Raw genomic sequence first — 17,922 nt, 5'->3', positions numbered from 1 at the left:
TTCTTTTCCTTCTGTGCTTTCCCCAAGAGTGTACAGTTGCCCATTCTCGCTGAAAACTGGCCTTTGCTGGCACTCTGCTTCTGCTGAAGAAGCCTTCCCACTGTGTCTTTCCTCTGCTTCTGTTTTCCCTCTGCCTTCCTCCCTCCTTTGAATCTACTCTCTCTCCCTTTCTTCCTTCCTTCCCTCCCTCTTTCTCACCACTCTCTCCTTTTATTCCCCCCTCTTTCTCACCCCTCTCTCTTATTCTACCCCTTCCTTCCCTCCTGCCTTCCTTCCTTCTTTCCTTCACCAAGTACGTACCTGATACCGTGCAGCAGAAATATGATGTAGGCTTGGCCCTATTCTGAACTCAGACGTCACAGAAGAAAGCGTTCTATCTCCTTTGGGAATGTAGGAATGGGGGCAGTCAGGGAAGATGTCCTGCAGGATGTCCTGTATGAGATGAGTCTTGAATGATGAGTCAAAGTTGGTCAGGGGAAGAAAATGGTAACGTATTCTGAAGGAATAATAGTGACCAGTGTTGATACAATACAAAGCTGCCAGACACTGTTGGCAGTGTCACAAGCATATCAATCACTGAAGTTAAAAGGATGATAGTTGATACATTCCTGCTCTTGGTCTCATCTTATGGCTTGATGTGTAAAAGGGATTCAGTAATAAAAAAGGCAGAGGTAAAAATATTTGCTCTATTGTTGATGAAGGCAGAGTTTGAAAGGCATGTTCTGCATCTGTGGCCCACATTGACTTCTGTTTGATTTATCCCCAAATTCAACATCCCATCTGATGGAGGAAGGTAATTAGTTAATTATAATAAACCAACTGCTTGGCCTCATAGCTTAGAACATAGGTGGGTGGAATAAACAGAATAGGATGCTGGGCGGAAGAGGAAGTGAGGTCAGACTCTGCTCTGCTCCCGGAGAGACTCGACAGCTCTGGGCTGGAGCAGAGACACCATGATGGACGGAGGCTAGAATCTTCCCGGTAAGCGCACCTTGGGGTGCTTACACACATCATTAGAAATGGGCTAGTCCAGGTGCGAGAATTAGCCTGTAAGGGCTAGAGTTCATGGGCCAAGCAGTGTTTAACTGAATACAGTTTGTATGTTGTTATTTCGGGCATGAGCTAGCCAAGCGGCCGGGGTGTTGGGGACGCAGCCCCGCCGCCGCTCTTATTTCAACACCCATCGGCCACAAAAAGAGGATAAAGCAAGCAGCTTCCAGAGAGCACATCATGTGACCAAGAGCAGACCAGAATGGAGCTTTTCTGCAGAGCTCCATATTCACATCCCCAGACTTCCACAAACCAACATGCTGAGGCCAAAGGGTAGAGCTCTGGCAGAACACTTGCCTACATGCCCAGAATATGTACCTAGAACCACAGAAAACAAAATAAACGTGATGCATGAATAAAAAAAAAAAAACAAAGCTCAACACATTCCTGAGTAGTCTAGGCCCAGCAGGCTCAGTTCCTTGAGTTTGGTCAGTCAGAAAATTCTATCCCTACCCATAGGAAGGAGTAGCAAGGGTGTGGGGGGTATACCACCCAAGTACTACCTTAAACCAAGAAGGTAGACCCTCATGCCCTTGTCATATGGCAGAGAAGGAAGCTGACACACACAGGGAAATTAAGTCTCCTGCTCATAGCCCCTGGTGTTTGCTAGAGATCAAGGAACCAAACTCAGGGTGCTTCCTAGGGGCCAACAACTCTGATCCCTGCTTCTGGAACCAGGTTGTGGAGGACCCTAAACGTTGGGCCATGAACACTGCTAACAGGTGTGTAACACATACCTCAAACTAGGCAGTGCCCTCAGCATCTCGCACAGACAATCTCATCTGGTCTTCACAGCAACCCTCTGAGAGTGGAAAAAATCCTCACTTTTCTGCCCAGAAAAAGTCTAGTCACAAAATTACTAGACAGATAAGCATATATTTTTCTAGGCAACATGGCTCCTATGTCCATATTTGAACTTGGGGTCCTTAGAACAAGTGAGGGTCTTGCCAATTTTCACATGGGAAGGATATGAAGGACTTCTCCCTCCCTGTCTTTCTTCTGCCCCCTCCCACCTAAGAAGTTACAATAGTCAATTCCTAGCTTCGAGGCCAGTGAGCTCCCTTAAAAATTTGTACCCTTGGGCTTTTCAAAAAAGAGTAAACCTTTTATCAATGTTGTTATGGAGAGAAAAAGTATCCCCCTTGATTCTGAAATGAACTTTCAATCTTACTATTCCACAGCCATGACCTTGGCAAATCCCTTCTTTACTCTTGGTCCCGCCCTCCCTTTCTCTGAGTGTCTGGATAGGATTTCATAGAATTTTGTGTTCTTCTAGGTGGTGCCTAGATCTGGGGAGTGTTAAGTTGCAAATGGGGAAGCTTCTAGAGCCTAATATGTTCAACTTCTGAGCAGGAGACTGGCCAGAGGGAGAGGAGACCCCCTAAAGCCAAGCTGTGCATGGGAGAGAGGAGTCATGTTCTTGCACGAGCTTTTCCTGAGGAGATGTAAAGAATCCATTCCACCAATTAGGCACCAAGGGCCAATCGATACAATTACATCAAGGTTTGACTTAGCCATTCAAACAGCAAAACCACCAACAAGTTTCACCTGATCATGGATAATGACTTCCCCATCATCGCGTAGACAGGATCTTCTATTTGGGTAAACTTCCACACTCTGTAGTCGAACACCTCCTGAGACCAGGAGATCACATGCAGTAGGAGAAGAACTACATATAACTGCCAGAGCTGTTCAGGAAGGAGTGGCTGAACTCTCAGGTGAGGCTCTAATGACCTCTTTCTATGAGGGAACACCAACAGGTCCAGTATTGAGCGTCTCTTGCAAGCAGTCACAACCACTCTGATGAAGATAGTAATGCTGTTATTCTTGGAGGATAGCATTCTGCAATGGCCTTCAGCAAAACTTTTCCTTGTCTGTTAGGAATAAGTGGTAGGAGAAAGAGCCCCTGAAAGCCTGGGGTAGGAGAGAATTCCTTTCACAGATCTGAGCAGCCCATTCTCCCAAATCACTTTGATAAAAAAAGATCACTGTTAAGGAATGAAAGCCTTGCTTCAGTTCAGGCAAAAAGCCAGAGTTCTGGTTTTGCTACGAACCAGTGGAGAGTGAGGACTATATATCTTGAACACTGCACAAAGGTTTCTGTCCATGAGACTGAAACTCTACTTCCAGCTCAGGGTCTTACTAGAGTGTCATTATTTCTGTGTGTTACCCATCTAGAAGTGACTTCAGTTTATACCTTGCCAGACTTGAAGGGAACACCTTTCACTAATCCATATACAGACACTTTCACATTATTAGTCTCTTATTTAAAACTCACTTTCCCCATTTAAAAACAAGATGGTTAGGGAATAAAAAATAAAGAGGACATAATGTTGAAGGGGTAGGGAGGGGTAGACTGGGGAGAAGCTAGGAAGAGAAGTAGGGTGAAGATGAGCAAAATACAGTGTATGAAAACAACAAAGAATTTTTAAAAATACATCTAAAATAGGATTGTTAAGTGAGCATCATCCTCTAACCCAAGGGACAGTCTTTCAGGATCTTTCCTGAGTCCTAAGACTACTTCAGAATAGTCAAATGAAGCCTGAGAACTTAGAGTTGGTGGGCTTGGTGTAAGTCCAACCTCTGTCACCTGTCACCACAGACAAATCCCTTAGCCATCTGAGCATCTATTTATGAGATTTTCTGAGCATCAGTTGTATGGAGACCCTGCCAGCACAGAGGGCCCAGTGGGAGAGAAATACATCCAATATCTCTTCTTCCCGCTTTGGAAGGTGTTTTTAGCAAACACATGAATTTGTGCAGTTATGAAGCTTCTTAGTGAAAGGCCTAGCACTCAAACCTTCATCTTTCTCATTTTGAAAGCCATGTTCTTATCCATCTTCCTCTGTCTTCACCCTTGTCTTAGTTCAGGTTTCTAGGGCTGCATTGAAAAACCATGACCAAAAAAAGCAAGTTGAAGAGGAAATGGTTTGTCAAACTTGCATTTCAATAGCACTGTTAATCATCAAAAGAAGTCAGGACAGAAACTCAAACATGGCAGGAACTGGAGGTAGGAGCAGATGCAGAAGTCTTAGACAAGGGCTGCTTACTGGCTTGCTTCCCATTGCTTGCTTAGCCTGCTTTCTTATAGAGCCCTGGACCATCAGCCCAGGACTGGTACCACACACATGTTCTGGGCCCTCCCCCATTAATCACTAATTAAGAAACTGCCCCACAGGCTTGCCTAAGCCTGATCTTCTGGAGGCATTTTTTAAAACGAGGTTCCCATCTCTCAAATGTCTTTATAATGTGTCAAGTTGACATATCCAGCACAACCACCCTGATCACAATGTCTCTTGATATGGTGATCTATGAAGAGACGGGAGGAAAACGCTGTCATACCCTGGCGTGATGATGAGTGAATAGGTTATGAGTATTCTTATTTGGCATAAAGGACACTGCATTTATCTGTAGCACAGCAGAGCACAGCCCACTTACTAAGCACTTTTGCAGGGGCTGTTGATGACAGATTGTCTGGCATTCTGACACTGACCAATCAATAGAGCTAGGAGGTGCCTCAGGCCAAGGGCAATTGAATCCCAACCTTTTGTGGCATTAAATAAAGCAATATTTATTTTTGCTTTTGGTGCAAATATACTTAATCCAATCCAGCTCATTGGTAATGCTGAAAACGTGCTGTGTTGAGGGGACAATTGCATGCACGCCCCATACATCTCTGCTTGTCAACGTCAAGGCTTCCAAGAGTATGCAACCATTATTCTGATCTGGAGCGGCTACACTGACTTTTTCACTGTCTTAGAATAAATGAAATGGAAATCATACGGAGGGGCATTCAAATCGTTGCTCTCACTCTGGCTGTCATCATTACAACAAGGAGGAGGTACTGTATCCGGCTTTCTCTTGGGTCACCAATTAGCTCCCAAATAATGACATAGAATCTTACTATTAGTTATGAATGCTTGTTCCACTAGCTCTTATAACTTATTTTAACCTGTTTCTCTTCATCTACGCTTTGCCTCTGGGCCTTTTACCTTTCTTTCCATGCAAATATCCTACTTTCCTGCTTCTTGTGTCTGTCTGATTGGCTGGAGGCTGCCTGTCTGGCCCTGGCATCTCCCTCTTTCTTCCTGTTCTCCTTCCCCCTTCCTCTCACCTAGATTCCTCCTTCGATTTCTCCCCCTATTTAGTCTCTCTACCCACCAGATCCACCTTGCCTAGTTTTTTTTTTATTAGATTTTTACTTATCAGCTTTTTATTAGATCAATCACGTGTCATAGGCAGGCAAAGCAACACATCTCTACAACATTAAACAAACACAGCATAAACAAATGTAACCCGTCTTTACATACTTAAACAAATATTCTGCTACATAAGCAAATACAACACATCTATAAATAGTTAAAGTAATATTCCTCAACCAGGCACAGTGCCCTTCCCAAGATGGAACTGTTTATTTGCTACTTGCATAACAATCATAGATCACCATATCAGGAGACATTGTGATCAGGGTCGTTGCTCTGAATATGTCAACTTGACACATTATAAAGTCATTTGAGAGAAGGGAACCTCATTTTTAAAATGCCTCCATAAGATCAGGCTGTTTCTGCCATTGGGCAAGGAAGGAGGTGAACAGAATGGGAAGAGACAGATGCAAAGCATAGTGTCCCTTTCACAGATCATGTGGTGTCACATAAACAGTGGGACCTTGAAGCCTGGCTGTGGGTCATGGTTGCAGCAATAAGACCTACTTTGAATCCAACCTCATATTGTAGTCAGCAAGTGACCTTCTCAAGATCAAACCCTTCTTGGATTTTATTTCCTTGTTTATAAACAAGGATCCGTCCCTCCTTCCTTAATCACTGGGGGTATGTTCACTATTTAACAGATAGGTGTATTTTCAAGCTATGGTCAATTTATCACTTCATAAGAAGGATCTGGACTGATAAATGTGTTGCTAGGTGATCTTCCGGGGTGCAAGTGTTCTCAAGTGTACTCATACAAACAAAGGCAACTGTGAAATACCTAGTGACAGAATCTATAGATGTATCACATGGTCATCACTGACTGAAGCATTGTTATATTGCTCATAACTGCATGTAAGTCATTTCCTAGACCTGTTTATAGACATTCAGAGCACTGGTTTGTGCACTTATGAATCTTTTCATTCATTCAATACATATATTGAAACTTCTTGACATTGAAATATAGTAGATTATGTTGGATTGAGGTGTGAAGTCATTCCAAGGACTTAGACATTGCCATGTTCTTATACAGCTCACAATTTGGAAGAAAAAACAAAGAGATACTCAGGGAGTGTAACTGTAAAGATCTCCCAGCTCTAATGTTCCTCTTCTCGGTCTTTCTAATGATTTGTTTCTTGTTTTAATTTATGTGGTGTGTCTGTGCACATGTATACCGCGTGTGTAGGTTTTCACTGACATCAAAAGAGAGTGGTGGAGCCCCTGGCTATCTCTCCAGTCCCTTTATTCAGTTTTGAATTTAACTGTTTTGAATCAGAGAGACATTCTGGAAGCAGCACAGCTGAAAGGGAGAACCACGGGGCTCAGGACCAGGATTCCACTCTGGGCCCTGTAGAGTATTAGTGTGTGGCCTTAGTGGAGTAGCTGCCTTCTGTGGCTCTTAGTACTATTTCTTGGGAAACAGAGCCCACTTACATTGACTGGATTCACAAGAGGTATATAATACAAGATTAGAAATGTCTATTTGATAATAATTATTAATAGTAATTATTATTATAATATATTATTTCCTCAGTGTTTACCACAATGCAGGCTCCTTGTCAGGTACAAAAACACAAGCAATTAATGATCTAATAGAATAGAGTCAGCACTGTATTGTGTGATGTCATTCTGCTTGGAAAGCAATGTGGCTGTAGGGGCAAAAGAAAAGCAGTTACCCCTACATTTATAGGAAGTGTAAATCTCTCCCATACCTCTTGAAGGAGGTGACATTTAATTTTAGCTCATTTCAATGATGCTACAATTATCACCATGGCCACTGTCAACCCCGGCCATCATTTCTTCAAGTTCGCTCTGTTCTGAGGGTTCTACTTGGGAATTTAAACACAGTAGTTCATAGACACAATCCAGAAAGTCAGGGCCCTTATCCTCATTATACATGTGGTAAAAGAGTTGCTCAAAGAGATATTTAAAGAATAAATTTTACAAAGGTCATAACCTTTTGAACAAGAAAACAAGACAGTCAGTTCTGTGGGGAGACTCATTCTGGGGCCAAGACAATGGACTGGACAGTGACACAAAGATTATTTGGAGTGTGAGCAAACACAATGCTTTTGGAAGTTTTTCTGTAGCCCAGCCTATCTTGGAGAGGGTGTGTGCTGTATGAAGACATGGGGGTACCTGGAGAAAGTGTCTTTACTTAAGTCCAAACAGAACTTTGAACAAATATGGAGGAACAAGAGAAGGGCGAGGCAGAGAACAAAGGTCAAAATTCCACTTGCCCCGGTGGCATGACTAATGGAGGGTATAGACAAGGTAGTCTAGGTAGGTACTGTTTTCCAGGGGACACTGGAACAAGGACTGACAGAAGCAGGCGAGTGACATAAGCAGTCACTCGGGTCCCCAGACAAGAAGGATCTGGGCAGAAGAAGAGCTTGGCACTGTCCTTTAGGAAGGAAATGCCTGCTATGTTGGAAGAATATGAAAGGGACAGTAGCTGCTACAAAACAAGCAAGAGGAATGGTGGAAGCAGTGGAGACCAAAAAGGCTAATGAGGTAGATGGCGTGGGGCCTCATAGCCAGTTGTAAAGATGGGTGCTCTTATACTCAAGGCAACAGAGAGCCTTGGCAGCAGAGGAGAGATATGACTTACATATGAAGAAGATCACCTTGGCCATTGTGTGAAAGATTGGAGTGAAAGGACACAAGGTTGGAAACAAGAATACCACCAAGCTCAAGTGGCATCAGTAGAAGTGATGAAAAAGTGTGTGTATGTTTTGGAGACAATAGGGTAGCAATAGGTATGCAACACAAAGGAATAACAGGGACACTCAGGGTCATCAGTGGTTCTGGCCTGAGCATGTCTCTCACCTGCACTCTGTGTTCTGACTGTGCCCATAGTATCAAAGTGGGATGGAGTCACAGGAGTAGTTTTGAACCTCTCTGTAATTCAGTGTCTTCTTCTCTCAGTTTGGAATCATAATAATAGTGATCTTAAGATATTGATAACACTAGCCTGCTTATAACTCCAATAACAATAAGTGACTTTCTCCCTTCTAATTGCATTAGCTATCCCATCCATACTGACTCTCAGTTTGGCCTTTGCCTAGATGCTCCCTGATGGGCTTTGATCTGAATCGTCACTGGCTGGATCCCTCTCCATGGGCGCATCCCACTCTGCATGGAGTGAAGCAACTCATCATCAAGATGTACAACGACCCAGTGAGTAGCAGGGTGCCCTGGGCAACTGCTGGCCAATGCCTGGATCTGGGGATGGAAAGTATGGGGAAGACCTCAAGCAGATTTAAATTGGGGTTACATGAGCAAAATCCGGAAGATACTAACCACACATGTGTCTGAATTTTATAGACCCAGTGTCTTCTCCCAGGCCTTTCTTTTCCTCACCTTTTATAAATATTGGCTCAGTTGTGGTAGTTTAATAGAAGGAAATACATTGCAGTACATTTTTCAAGGCTCCTTGATGATAAGCCAAAGAAACAATTCGATTTAGTATAAGAAAAGATGGAAAATCTCCTGGGATAGCAGCAGTGTATAATATACTTGAAGAATGTAGGTTGGCCTACTCCACACGTAAGGAACATGAATGCCATGTGTCCCATCTAGTGACTTGCACTTCTTCTACCTTGACTTGCTCTCATTTTCCAGTTCCAGAAAGACTATAGCTGGCTTAGTTTGGAGGACATGTACATCTCTGGGCAATGGGGTGACCCAAGAAACAAGACTGTGTAAAGATGGCACAGTCTTGGGGCCCATGTGGTTGGATTTGGGGCTCTGGCTGTGGAGAAGAGGGCCTAACACTGTGGAAGAAAGAAGGGAACCATACAGACAGATCTGCACTATGTTTGCTCAGAGGAGCAAGTTATTGCAGTAGAAATCAGCGGAGACGACATGGATTTGTGGTGTAGACAAGGAGACAGATGAGAGTCATTCCTCTGATGAGCTATCAGCAAGAGGGCATAGCAGACCTTTGAGCTTGGGAGTGATGACATGGGTGGGCAGAGGTAGGGTCACAGGAAGTAGAACTTTGCAGCAAGCTCCAGCTGCCTCGGGATGGAGTGTGTGGCCTAGGAGTTTTCCCTTACCGGAAGTGTTCAAGGTGACGTGAAAGCACACTGTCAAGAATGCTGTATAGGGGGACTCAACTGTTGGAATGACATTCTAGTAAAATTACACACAACTCCTTCCCAGCTGGGATGGTCGTAATTTTGATGGCCTCTTAAGTGCATATCGAGTGACAGATGGTGGTCGCTAAGGCAGATTTCCACAGTTGGGGTATTTCAGAGGTACACCGGTATGACCTGTTCTGCTTACTCTGCTGAAGGTGCCAAGAACAATGGAACTAATTAGAGAGCAACATAAAACTGTGCTGAAAGACAGATGCACGCATTAGAGCAAAGACCAGTGACCTTGATTTTGAAACTGTCATTTTATTTAAAAATTGGTTTGCTGTGTGTGTGTGCATGTGTGTGTGTGTGTGCATACATGTGCATGTGTGTGTGTATGTGTATGTACATTTTCCACAGCATTCATATGGTGATCAGAGGGCATGTGGTAGCCCATTCTCTCCTTCCACTATTTGGGTGTTCGATAAGCCAAGTCAGGTCATCAGGCTTGGGAACAAGTGCCTTTATCCACTGAGCCATCTCACTGGCTTAGAATCTTGATTATCAGTGTGAATTCTTCTTTCCTGGGTTCATACATAGACCATCTTGTGTCAGGGCTTTTGTCACTACACCTTTAGTACGTGACTTCCTTCTCCAGCTCATCCTTGGCACAGTTGAAAGTCAACTGTGTGCATCCAACCCATGTATTACTCCAGGCTGTCCTGTCGCTCCACTTTTCATAGAGTAGGGCTGTATCCTATTTTCTCAGGCAGCACCTGTAGTCTGCAGACTTCTCCCCCTGACCCCGGGCCTCTCTTGTCTTCCTATTGGTTCTTGTCTTCCTAGTAGGGTGTCACGCCTTCTCTTGCTGCTGCCTCCTTCTCAGATAGAATAGCTGGACTGTTAATTTTCCTGATCTGGCTAGTAAAAGACACTTGACAACTGCTTGTTGGACTGGATTGGGCTGAACATGACACACTCTACTGTGCCAAGTGCAATATTGATGGTAGATGCAAAAATTGTCATTCATAGAAAGGAGGGCATAATAAGGCATGGAAGACAAGATTCTCAGTCAGCATGTGCAGCAAAGTGGGATCGCTAAAGAAAGAGGAATCCAAAGAATAGAGCTGGTGGGGGGAGGAAGTGGATGGGAGAGGGACTAGCTTAGTCAATGCTCTAATGCTCTGAAGAGACACTATGACCATGGAAATTCTTCTTTAAAAGGCATTTAATTGGTGTTCGTTTACAGTTACAGAGATTTGGTCCATTTTCATCATGGCAGGAAGCATGGTGACACACAGGCAGACACGGTGCTGTAGAAGTAAGACTTCCATATTTGGATCTTCAGGCAACAGGAAGAGAGAGTCACTGGGGCTGGCTTGTGCTTCTGAAACCTCAAAGCCTACCCCAGTAACACACTTCCTCTAACAAGGCCACACCTCCTAATCCTTTCAAATAGTGTTACTCCCTAAGCATTTAAATATATGAATGGGGGTATTCCCATTTAAACCACCACAGAGACCCAAGGAAAGCAACTCAGTGGCCGAAGAGGAAGAGACTTGAGCTTGTCAGAGCCATCATCAATCAGAAGCTATCAACTTGCTCACAAGTGACTAGATATTCATTTGTGTTTCAAAACATTAACTTAGGCAAAACTGAACTGTGGAGATAGTAGGGCAGTTCTGAAGACACATATTGATGTATCCTTGGTTGTTCGGCTGTTAGTAAGCATGCTTGGCAGCTAAGACAACAGTATATGCTAATTTCTTCCCAGAAGTCCACAACTTTCTGCCCCAAACCAAGGCTTTATAAGAAGTCAAGCTGACTCCAACTAGGATCCCCAACTTCACACTTTCCTCTTCCTTTCCTTCATCCCCACAGCTTTTGATAGCACACATTTATTCTCTCAAAGCCTCCTTGAGTCTGAAATGTGGAAACAGTGTAGCTATTCTGTGCTCAGGGGCTCAGAAAGTGCCGGGCAGGGTATCCATTTAAGCTGTGAGGACATCTGCTTTTTGACTCTGTTCTTTTCTTCTGTCTTTCCACAAATATTTATACACCACATTTCTATGTTCTTGGCGTTGTAGTTCTGATAGAGAGAAAACTCAAAATTTTGCAGTGTAGTAGGGAAATAGACATTAAACAAGTAACTGCTGGGAGAACATATTTCAAACTTGTAGGAGTTCTTTAACACCAACAGCAAAACACTAGCCAAGTGGAGGAGAAGCAGAATGGTACTAAGCTTTGGCCTTGCTGGGGCAGTTCCAGCTTGTACCTGTTGTTCTAGAGGGTACTCCTTAAAACATCCTGATTCAGAAGCCAGGTGGTAGTGGTTACAGGCCTTTAATCCCAGCACTCGGGAGGCAGAGGCAGGTGGATCTCTGTGCGTTTGAGGCCAGCCTGGTTTATAAGAACCAGGACAGGTTCCAAAGCTACAGAGAAACCCTATCTCGGAAAAGAAAAGAAAACAAGCAAAAAAAAATCTCATAAAAAAACCCTGATTTGGATGTCAAATTATGTCTTCTGTCTTGTTAAAAGCCTAACGAAGGTATCTGGTACAGTACTGGTGTGGCACCTTGTACAGCCCTGATATGTGGCAGATTCAGATTCACAGTTTGAACGAGATTTACAGACCCCTTTGTGTCCAGTTGCAAACATTGCAGAACTCAGAGTTATATGCCCTAATACCATGAAATGTATTTCTACTCCCTATACATACACAAAATTGCTTGGTTCCAAGCTGCTGAACTATACAAACTGTCAGAAAGCTCCTGTTTTCTTCTTTTCTCCTCTCCTCTCCCATACCCTTCCCTCCCCTTCTGTTACCCTTCCTTCCTTCCTTCCTTCCTTCCTTCCTTCCTTCCTTCCTTCCTTCCTTCCTTCCTTCCTTCCTTCCTCTTCTTGCACAGTATTGCTATGTAGTTCAGGTTGGTCTCAAACTTAAAATCCTCCCATCCCAACCTCCCGAGAGATGGGACCCATAGGCATATGAACTCTACCCAGCCAGACTTGGATCCAAGCCACCCCGAGTCCATTCCCGGTGACCTCTGTACAGAGAACCAGCAGAACCACTTGAGATCCGAGTACCATTCCCACTCCACTGCTGTGTGGATGACCATCCTTTGTCTGACGTCCCTGCTGAGGCAGATGCTCCAGTGCAGCCCCTGGAGACAGCTGCACAAACCGTCATTCTGAGTACTTTTTATGGAGTGAGACAGAGGGGGTGAGAGCCTAGCCTGGGAGTCAAGTCTGGGCTGATGCAGGAAAGACATCCAGGGAAAAGAGATCTTCCTAGGTGGAAAATGCCAGTGCCTGCATCTGCCTGGATTGGGAAGCAGACTCAGTAGACTGAACTGGGGGTAGACAGAAGGACAGCGGGACAGCTGTAACATGATGTAGGGACCAATATGGGCATGATTTTCATGGGGTTTAGGCAGGACAAAGTTTGTGTTTTAGAAGAACCCCTCTGGTGAGGATGTCTTTTGAGGTGTCCAGTCTAGGGGTTGGGAGAATGACCAGTTAGTCTGCCGCTATTAGAAGGAGGGAAGATAGGAGGGACAGATGGGTACTATTAAGGTGGAAACATTAGGATTGCTGATTGTGGTCAATGGGAGAGGAAGGAGTTTGCGGGATGCCCATGGTTTGGCTTGGGCCACACTGTGGATATGTTACCCTTCCTGAGAATTCCAGGGAAGTTAAAAGACATGAGAGATAACAGGCGACACAGGACATTAGATGTGATCTGTTTTATGTTAAGTAAGAATAAAATGTGCAATCTGCACCTTAACTCACTGGAAGGAGCCATTCCATGTCCTTCTCAGTGGACAATGACAGCCTACTGGCCTTGTGTTAATGATGGCATTTGCTTCAAAGGCTGCTTTCCGCGCCCCAGGCTCCCTAAACCCTTCACTCCAATGAGGACGTTTGATATTAAATTATGCTCTTGAAAAAGGTGTGTTTAACCCAGAGGACTGCACTGAGCTGAGACACAAAGTGTTTCTTGTTCCGCTGCCCTGATAGCTCCTCTGCACAGGGTGACTCTTGTTTACCAGCTGTGATCGATTGTTCCCTGAGGGCAGAGTCTGGCTAATTTTTCAGAGTCCCTGGTGCTCAGCAGAGCTCTGACTGTGAGAGAGCAGGTGCTCAGCATAAATGTTGAGCAAGTGACAGACTAAGCCTAGGTCCCCTGTTCCTTGGCGTTAGCTTTCTCTGAAGAAGAGGAACGCTGGTACGCAAACCCTTCTCTCCCAAAGTTACCCCTCTAGCAAGCACCATTACTGTGTTCTCTGACTGAGAAGCTGATCTGGTGATGGAGACCCTCTCCTGAGTTCACCTGCAAACTGCTGAGATCATCCCAGACCCCCGGGGACAGAAGCAGAGATGATGTCACCCAGCACCTTTCCAAGAATACACAGGGTGACTCACTCCACCCTTAGACTCTGTGCCTACTCCCTCTTACATAACCACCACTGAGATTCATTGCCTCTGACCACCAAAGACTCTCCTTGGCTCCAAGTCCCTTGTCTCATCAGCTCCCAACTTGTCCCCACCAACTGATCTAACTTGTTCAGGGGCATCACGTAGGCATTCTGTTATCTTTAGTGGGGTGAAGACCAAAGGAATGAATTTAGGTTGTTTCTTCCATTTAGGTTTGAAGTCTGCGAGCTTTGTCCCCTTCCATAGTAAGTAGCACTGGAAATGATGTCCCCATTTGGGCAAGAGCTCGCCCCCTCATCAGGGGAGTTTTACTTTATAGCACACACCAGAACATGGAAATGACCATATCACACAAGTAGCCACAGAGTCATAGCCCCTCTCACACAATGCCTTCCGCTGATGTCTACACCCAGTTATGACCTTAAGACCAGATACAAGCTGGTCTGTAGGTGAACTTCCAAGGACCATTCCCTGATGCTCCGCTAACATTTACTATCTACCTATAAGGTGCATCCTGAGTAGCATTTTTATTTAGCGAAGCTACATTTTAAAAAGGCATCATTTCCTCTAAAAACACAATACTTATTTCTCAGTGTTGGCATAAGCAAGATCCCGCGTAACCTCTGGGGTGAGTTTCAGGGGGAGCCCCAGGCCAGAAAGGTCTAAGGCACTGTCTTTAGACCAAGGTTCTAAGAAATGTTATAAGACACAAACCACAGTTCTTTAGAAACCTGGGGCAGAGGAACCTGATCCAAGTGGGCCTGGAGGTGGCTGGTATCAAGTAAAGTTTGAGGAATCTACAGGTAGAATAGAGCTTTAAGAGTAGGCAGTACTTCATGAGGTGGCTATGAATTGGGAGAGGAGAGAGATTACAGGAAAAGTAGAGCAGGTCTTCCAGGAGAGCAGAGCAATAGAATGGGGCTGGGAGACCTGGCTATTGGAGCTAGCAGTAGGAGTTATCATGGGCTTCTGTACAAGGACAGGTGAGGGGCAGTCTGAGGAAGCTCATGTGTGAGTTTGCACATCAAGCCAAAGGATTAAAATTGAAGCATCCATCAGACATTCACTTAAATAGATTTTTAATTGAATTAAATATCGCATCTGCTTTAAAAAAAAACAAAGTTAAAAACAATGGAATAAAACACAACTTGTCAGGAATATTCCAGCATATGCCCCCTCTCAGTCCTGAGAAGTAGAGGCATCAAGGGAGAGCCAAAGAGCTGATGAAACAGGAGAGAAATCAGGGAGCAGTATTCCCAGCCATTCAGTTCCTCAGTTAAGAAACGATAGCATCTCATTCTAAAAGTTAAACTCAACTAGGCCTCCCTCCCTTGCTTTAGAACCCTTAAAAGACTCCTTGTTACCAACCACATAAAGGCCAGCATCCCCTGACACGCTGTTCAAGGCAATGCCTGCTCTGTTCATTTTTCTGTGCCCCTAGGACCTAGCACAGAGCCTGATACTGCAGAGAATATGCTGTTGAATGATGAATGAACCCATGAATAAAGAATAGGTGTTTCAGAAAACTACTGAGGCTGCAGTATGCAGAGTGGATCAAAGGCACCCAGGCCAGGAAGGAAGAAGACAGCCCAGTGTAGCACTGTTGCAATAGTATGGGTGACACCCAGATCTGCTCTCGGGGAGCCAAGGAAGATCAGGCTGAGGGAGGGGAATGGGTTACCTTCAGCCCTCTCCTTTGTTCCAAAGCCACTTCAAACCTAAAGGCTGATTTTGTTCCCAGTGGTTTCTACACTCCAAGGTGATTTTTCCTTTTCCTGGAAAAGAAAAGCCCCCCTCAGCCACTGCTGGCGTTGCCATAACAACTTGGCTGCAGCTCTTTACACAGATCCATTTCCTTAAATCATTTAAGGAAAATTAACTGCCATAATAACGCGAGGAAGCTTTGAAAATAGAGCAACCCAGGGCCGGTTGGCTCCTCCCCCATCCTGCACCTCCTGGAGTCTTCCACATAAGCTGTCCTCTTTCTGTCAAATAAATAAATAAATACATTATAACACATTTACTTGACAAACAGAGAAGTTGGTGACATGGTCAAAGAGCAAACATGGAACTGTCACCTGTTCACAGCTACCCATGAAGTACACAAAAATAGGTACAAATAACACAAAGACACATGTGGGAAAATGGATACACATTTTCAACATACATAAAATGGGAAATACATATTAAAAATATGCATAGTGACCAAAAACCGATACCTAGGCAAGCGTAGGGATGTCCATGATTACACAAAGGACCTGAGTGCAAACAGGGTGGCAACCTCTGCTTCATCACTCAGAACAGAAAGACAGTGTCTGTGGTTCACATAAACTATTGCTAAGGTGAGCAGGGGTTCTGGGTCAGCAGACAAGGAGGCCCTGAGATAGCACTTTCCTCCTGGGACACCTGTGTGTTCACAGCTGCCAGACTTCTTAGTTCCTGGTCGGAGAGGGGAACACACCTTCCTTAGAGATTGGGGGTGATCCCATACCAACCCCTACTTGTAGGCCAAGTAGGAGGACAGGAGGAGCCATGTCATTTTGAATGCAAGGATTCTTTGCTCCACGTGGAAAATTGTATGCTTCTGCGGGAAAAGGCAGTACCACAGCCACGGAAGACTATATCTTTGAGACAGTTGAGCCTCACTGGGTCCTCAGGACATCTGGAAGATGACCAGTGGATTTCCACACCTTTGTTACAGATCCGTGTCTATGATCACATTACCCCGGTGTGTCTGCAGAGCAGCTAAAACTCGGTGGGGTTTTATTATGTAGCTAAAATACTTATTTGCTTAGAGATCTCAGGCACGTGGCCCCTCAAATCCAGGCCTCTAGCTCCCTGTCTGTATACAATGGGGGTCAAAGGATGCTCTCCAAGGGATCATTCTAGATACATGGTCAATGTCGAACTGGACTTATCCATTGACTACACTGCACAGTCCACTCACTGAGACACAGAATTTCTATAAGCCCCAGAAGTTGCAGCTGCCACCGGAGATAGACCACCTGATAAATATCTACAAAGGCGTTTAGCACAGTAGCACCATAGGTCACACTTAGATATATTCGAGTATTTTCCCATTCCTTCCAGCATGGTCCAGGAAATCAGTAAATAACTGTGTGTGTGTGTGTGTGTGTGTGTGTGTGTGTGTGTGAGGGGGGAGTTCAATATGGTAATAAACTGGAAACAGATGAAATGTTGCTCAGGGAATCTGAAAACAGAGAAATGTGATTCATGAAAATTTTATAGTTTTTCCAACAGTTTGAGATAGTTTATGGAAGCTTAAGGAATTTGAAAGGAAACTATCTTTTTTTTTTTGTAAAGACAACTTCTCCCACCCATGATAAAATATGGGTCTATTATTTGTTTGTTTTTAAGAAAGTAGATTATAACTTTGGCTCTTCAGAAAAAAGCATGGTGGAAAAATGACTCTCTTCCTTAGAATAACATTTGTGGGGCTAGTGGCCCTCTGCAACATCTTTCAGCTGAGTAGTCCAAGATAACTCTTATCAACCTAACTGACTGCATGCATATGGCTCAATTGCATGGGGAACAATGGAATTTCCCGGGGGTTCTGTTTTAGTCAGATCCATTTAACTCTCTGTACCTTGATTCCCAGGAAACAGAATATCTCTTGCCATCTCCGGTGCTTCCTATTAAGGCTATATATTATGCATGTAAACCTTTATTAGCAGCATACAGGAAATGGAGCCATTATTTTATGCTATCAGCTGTGTACTTTTCTCCCAGTTCCCATAGCTCTCGCTCCCGCACTCCACCATAAATTGTGATCTCTTTGAAGGCCTGGACTTTGCCTTAATCATTTCCATGTCCCTAACAGTCAGGATAAAATGCAAGTCATCAATGAATGTGGAGGGAGAGGTAAGGAAAAGGCCAGCAGGAAAGAAGAAAGCTTCTCATTAAAACTTGGATTGTGCCAGGCATGTCTTTAATCCCAGCATTTGGGAGGCAGAGGCAGGAGGATCTCTGTGAGTTCGAGGCTAGCCTGGTCTACAAAGTGAGTGCCAGGACAGCCAGGGTTACGCAGAGAAACCCTGTCTTGAAAATACAGATAAGGAAAACAAATTTATAAATCCCAGATTGTAACAGGAATGGGTTCTAAAGGATAAATAGGGAGTTCGTATGGTAGG

At 44.3% G+C, this 17,922-nt stretch overlaps 1 protein-coding gene across 3 annotated transcripts in view; it reads left to right on the top strand.

Moving 5' to 3' along the window:
• LOC126497934 (BEN domain-containing protein 5) overlaps nt 1–17,922 on the top strand; it is a 1,095,425-nt gene that overhangs the window by 985,828 nt on the left and 91,675 nt on the right. For all 3 annotated transcript variants that reach the window (XM_050136199.1, XM_050136198.1, XM_050136200.1), the window contains one exon: nt 8,321–8,432. In XM_050136199.1, coding sequence (XP_049992156.1) covers nt 8,321–8,432 — 112 coding nt within the window. The remainder of the gene's footprint in view (nt 1–8,320; nt 8,433–17,922) is intronic.

This window comes from Alexandromys fortis, unplaced genomic scaffold, assembly GCF_014885135.2.
Source record: "Alexandromys fortis isolate MF-2015 unplaced genomic scaffold, M_Fortis_MF-2015_v1.1 scaffold_13, whole genome shotgun sequence".
In the NCBI taxonomy this organism is placed as follows: domain Eukaryota; kingdom Metazoa; phylum Chordata; class Mammalia; order Rodentia; family Cricetidae; genus Alexandromys; species Alexandromys fortis.
Note: the sequence above shows the minus strand (reverse complement) of the source record. Positions and strands in the feature narration are given on the sequence as shown.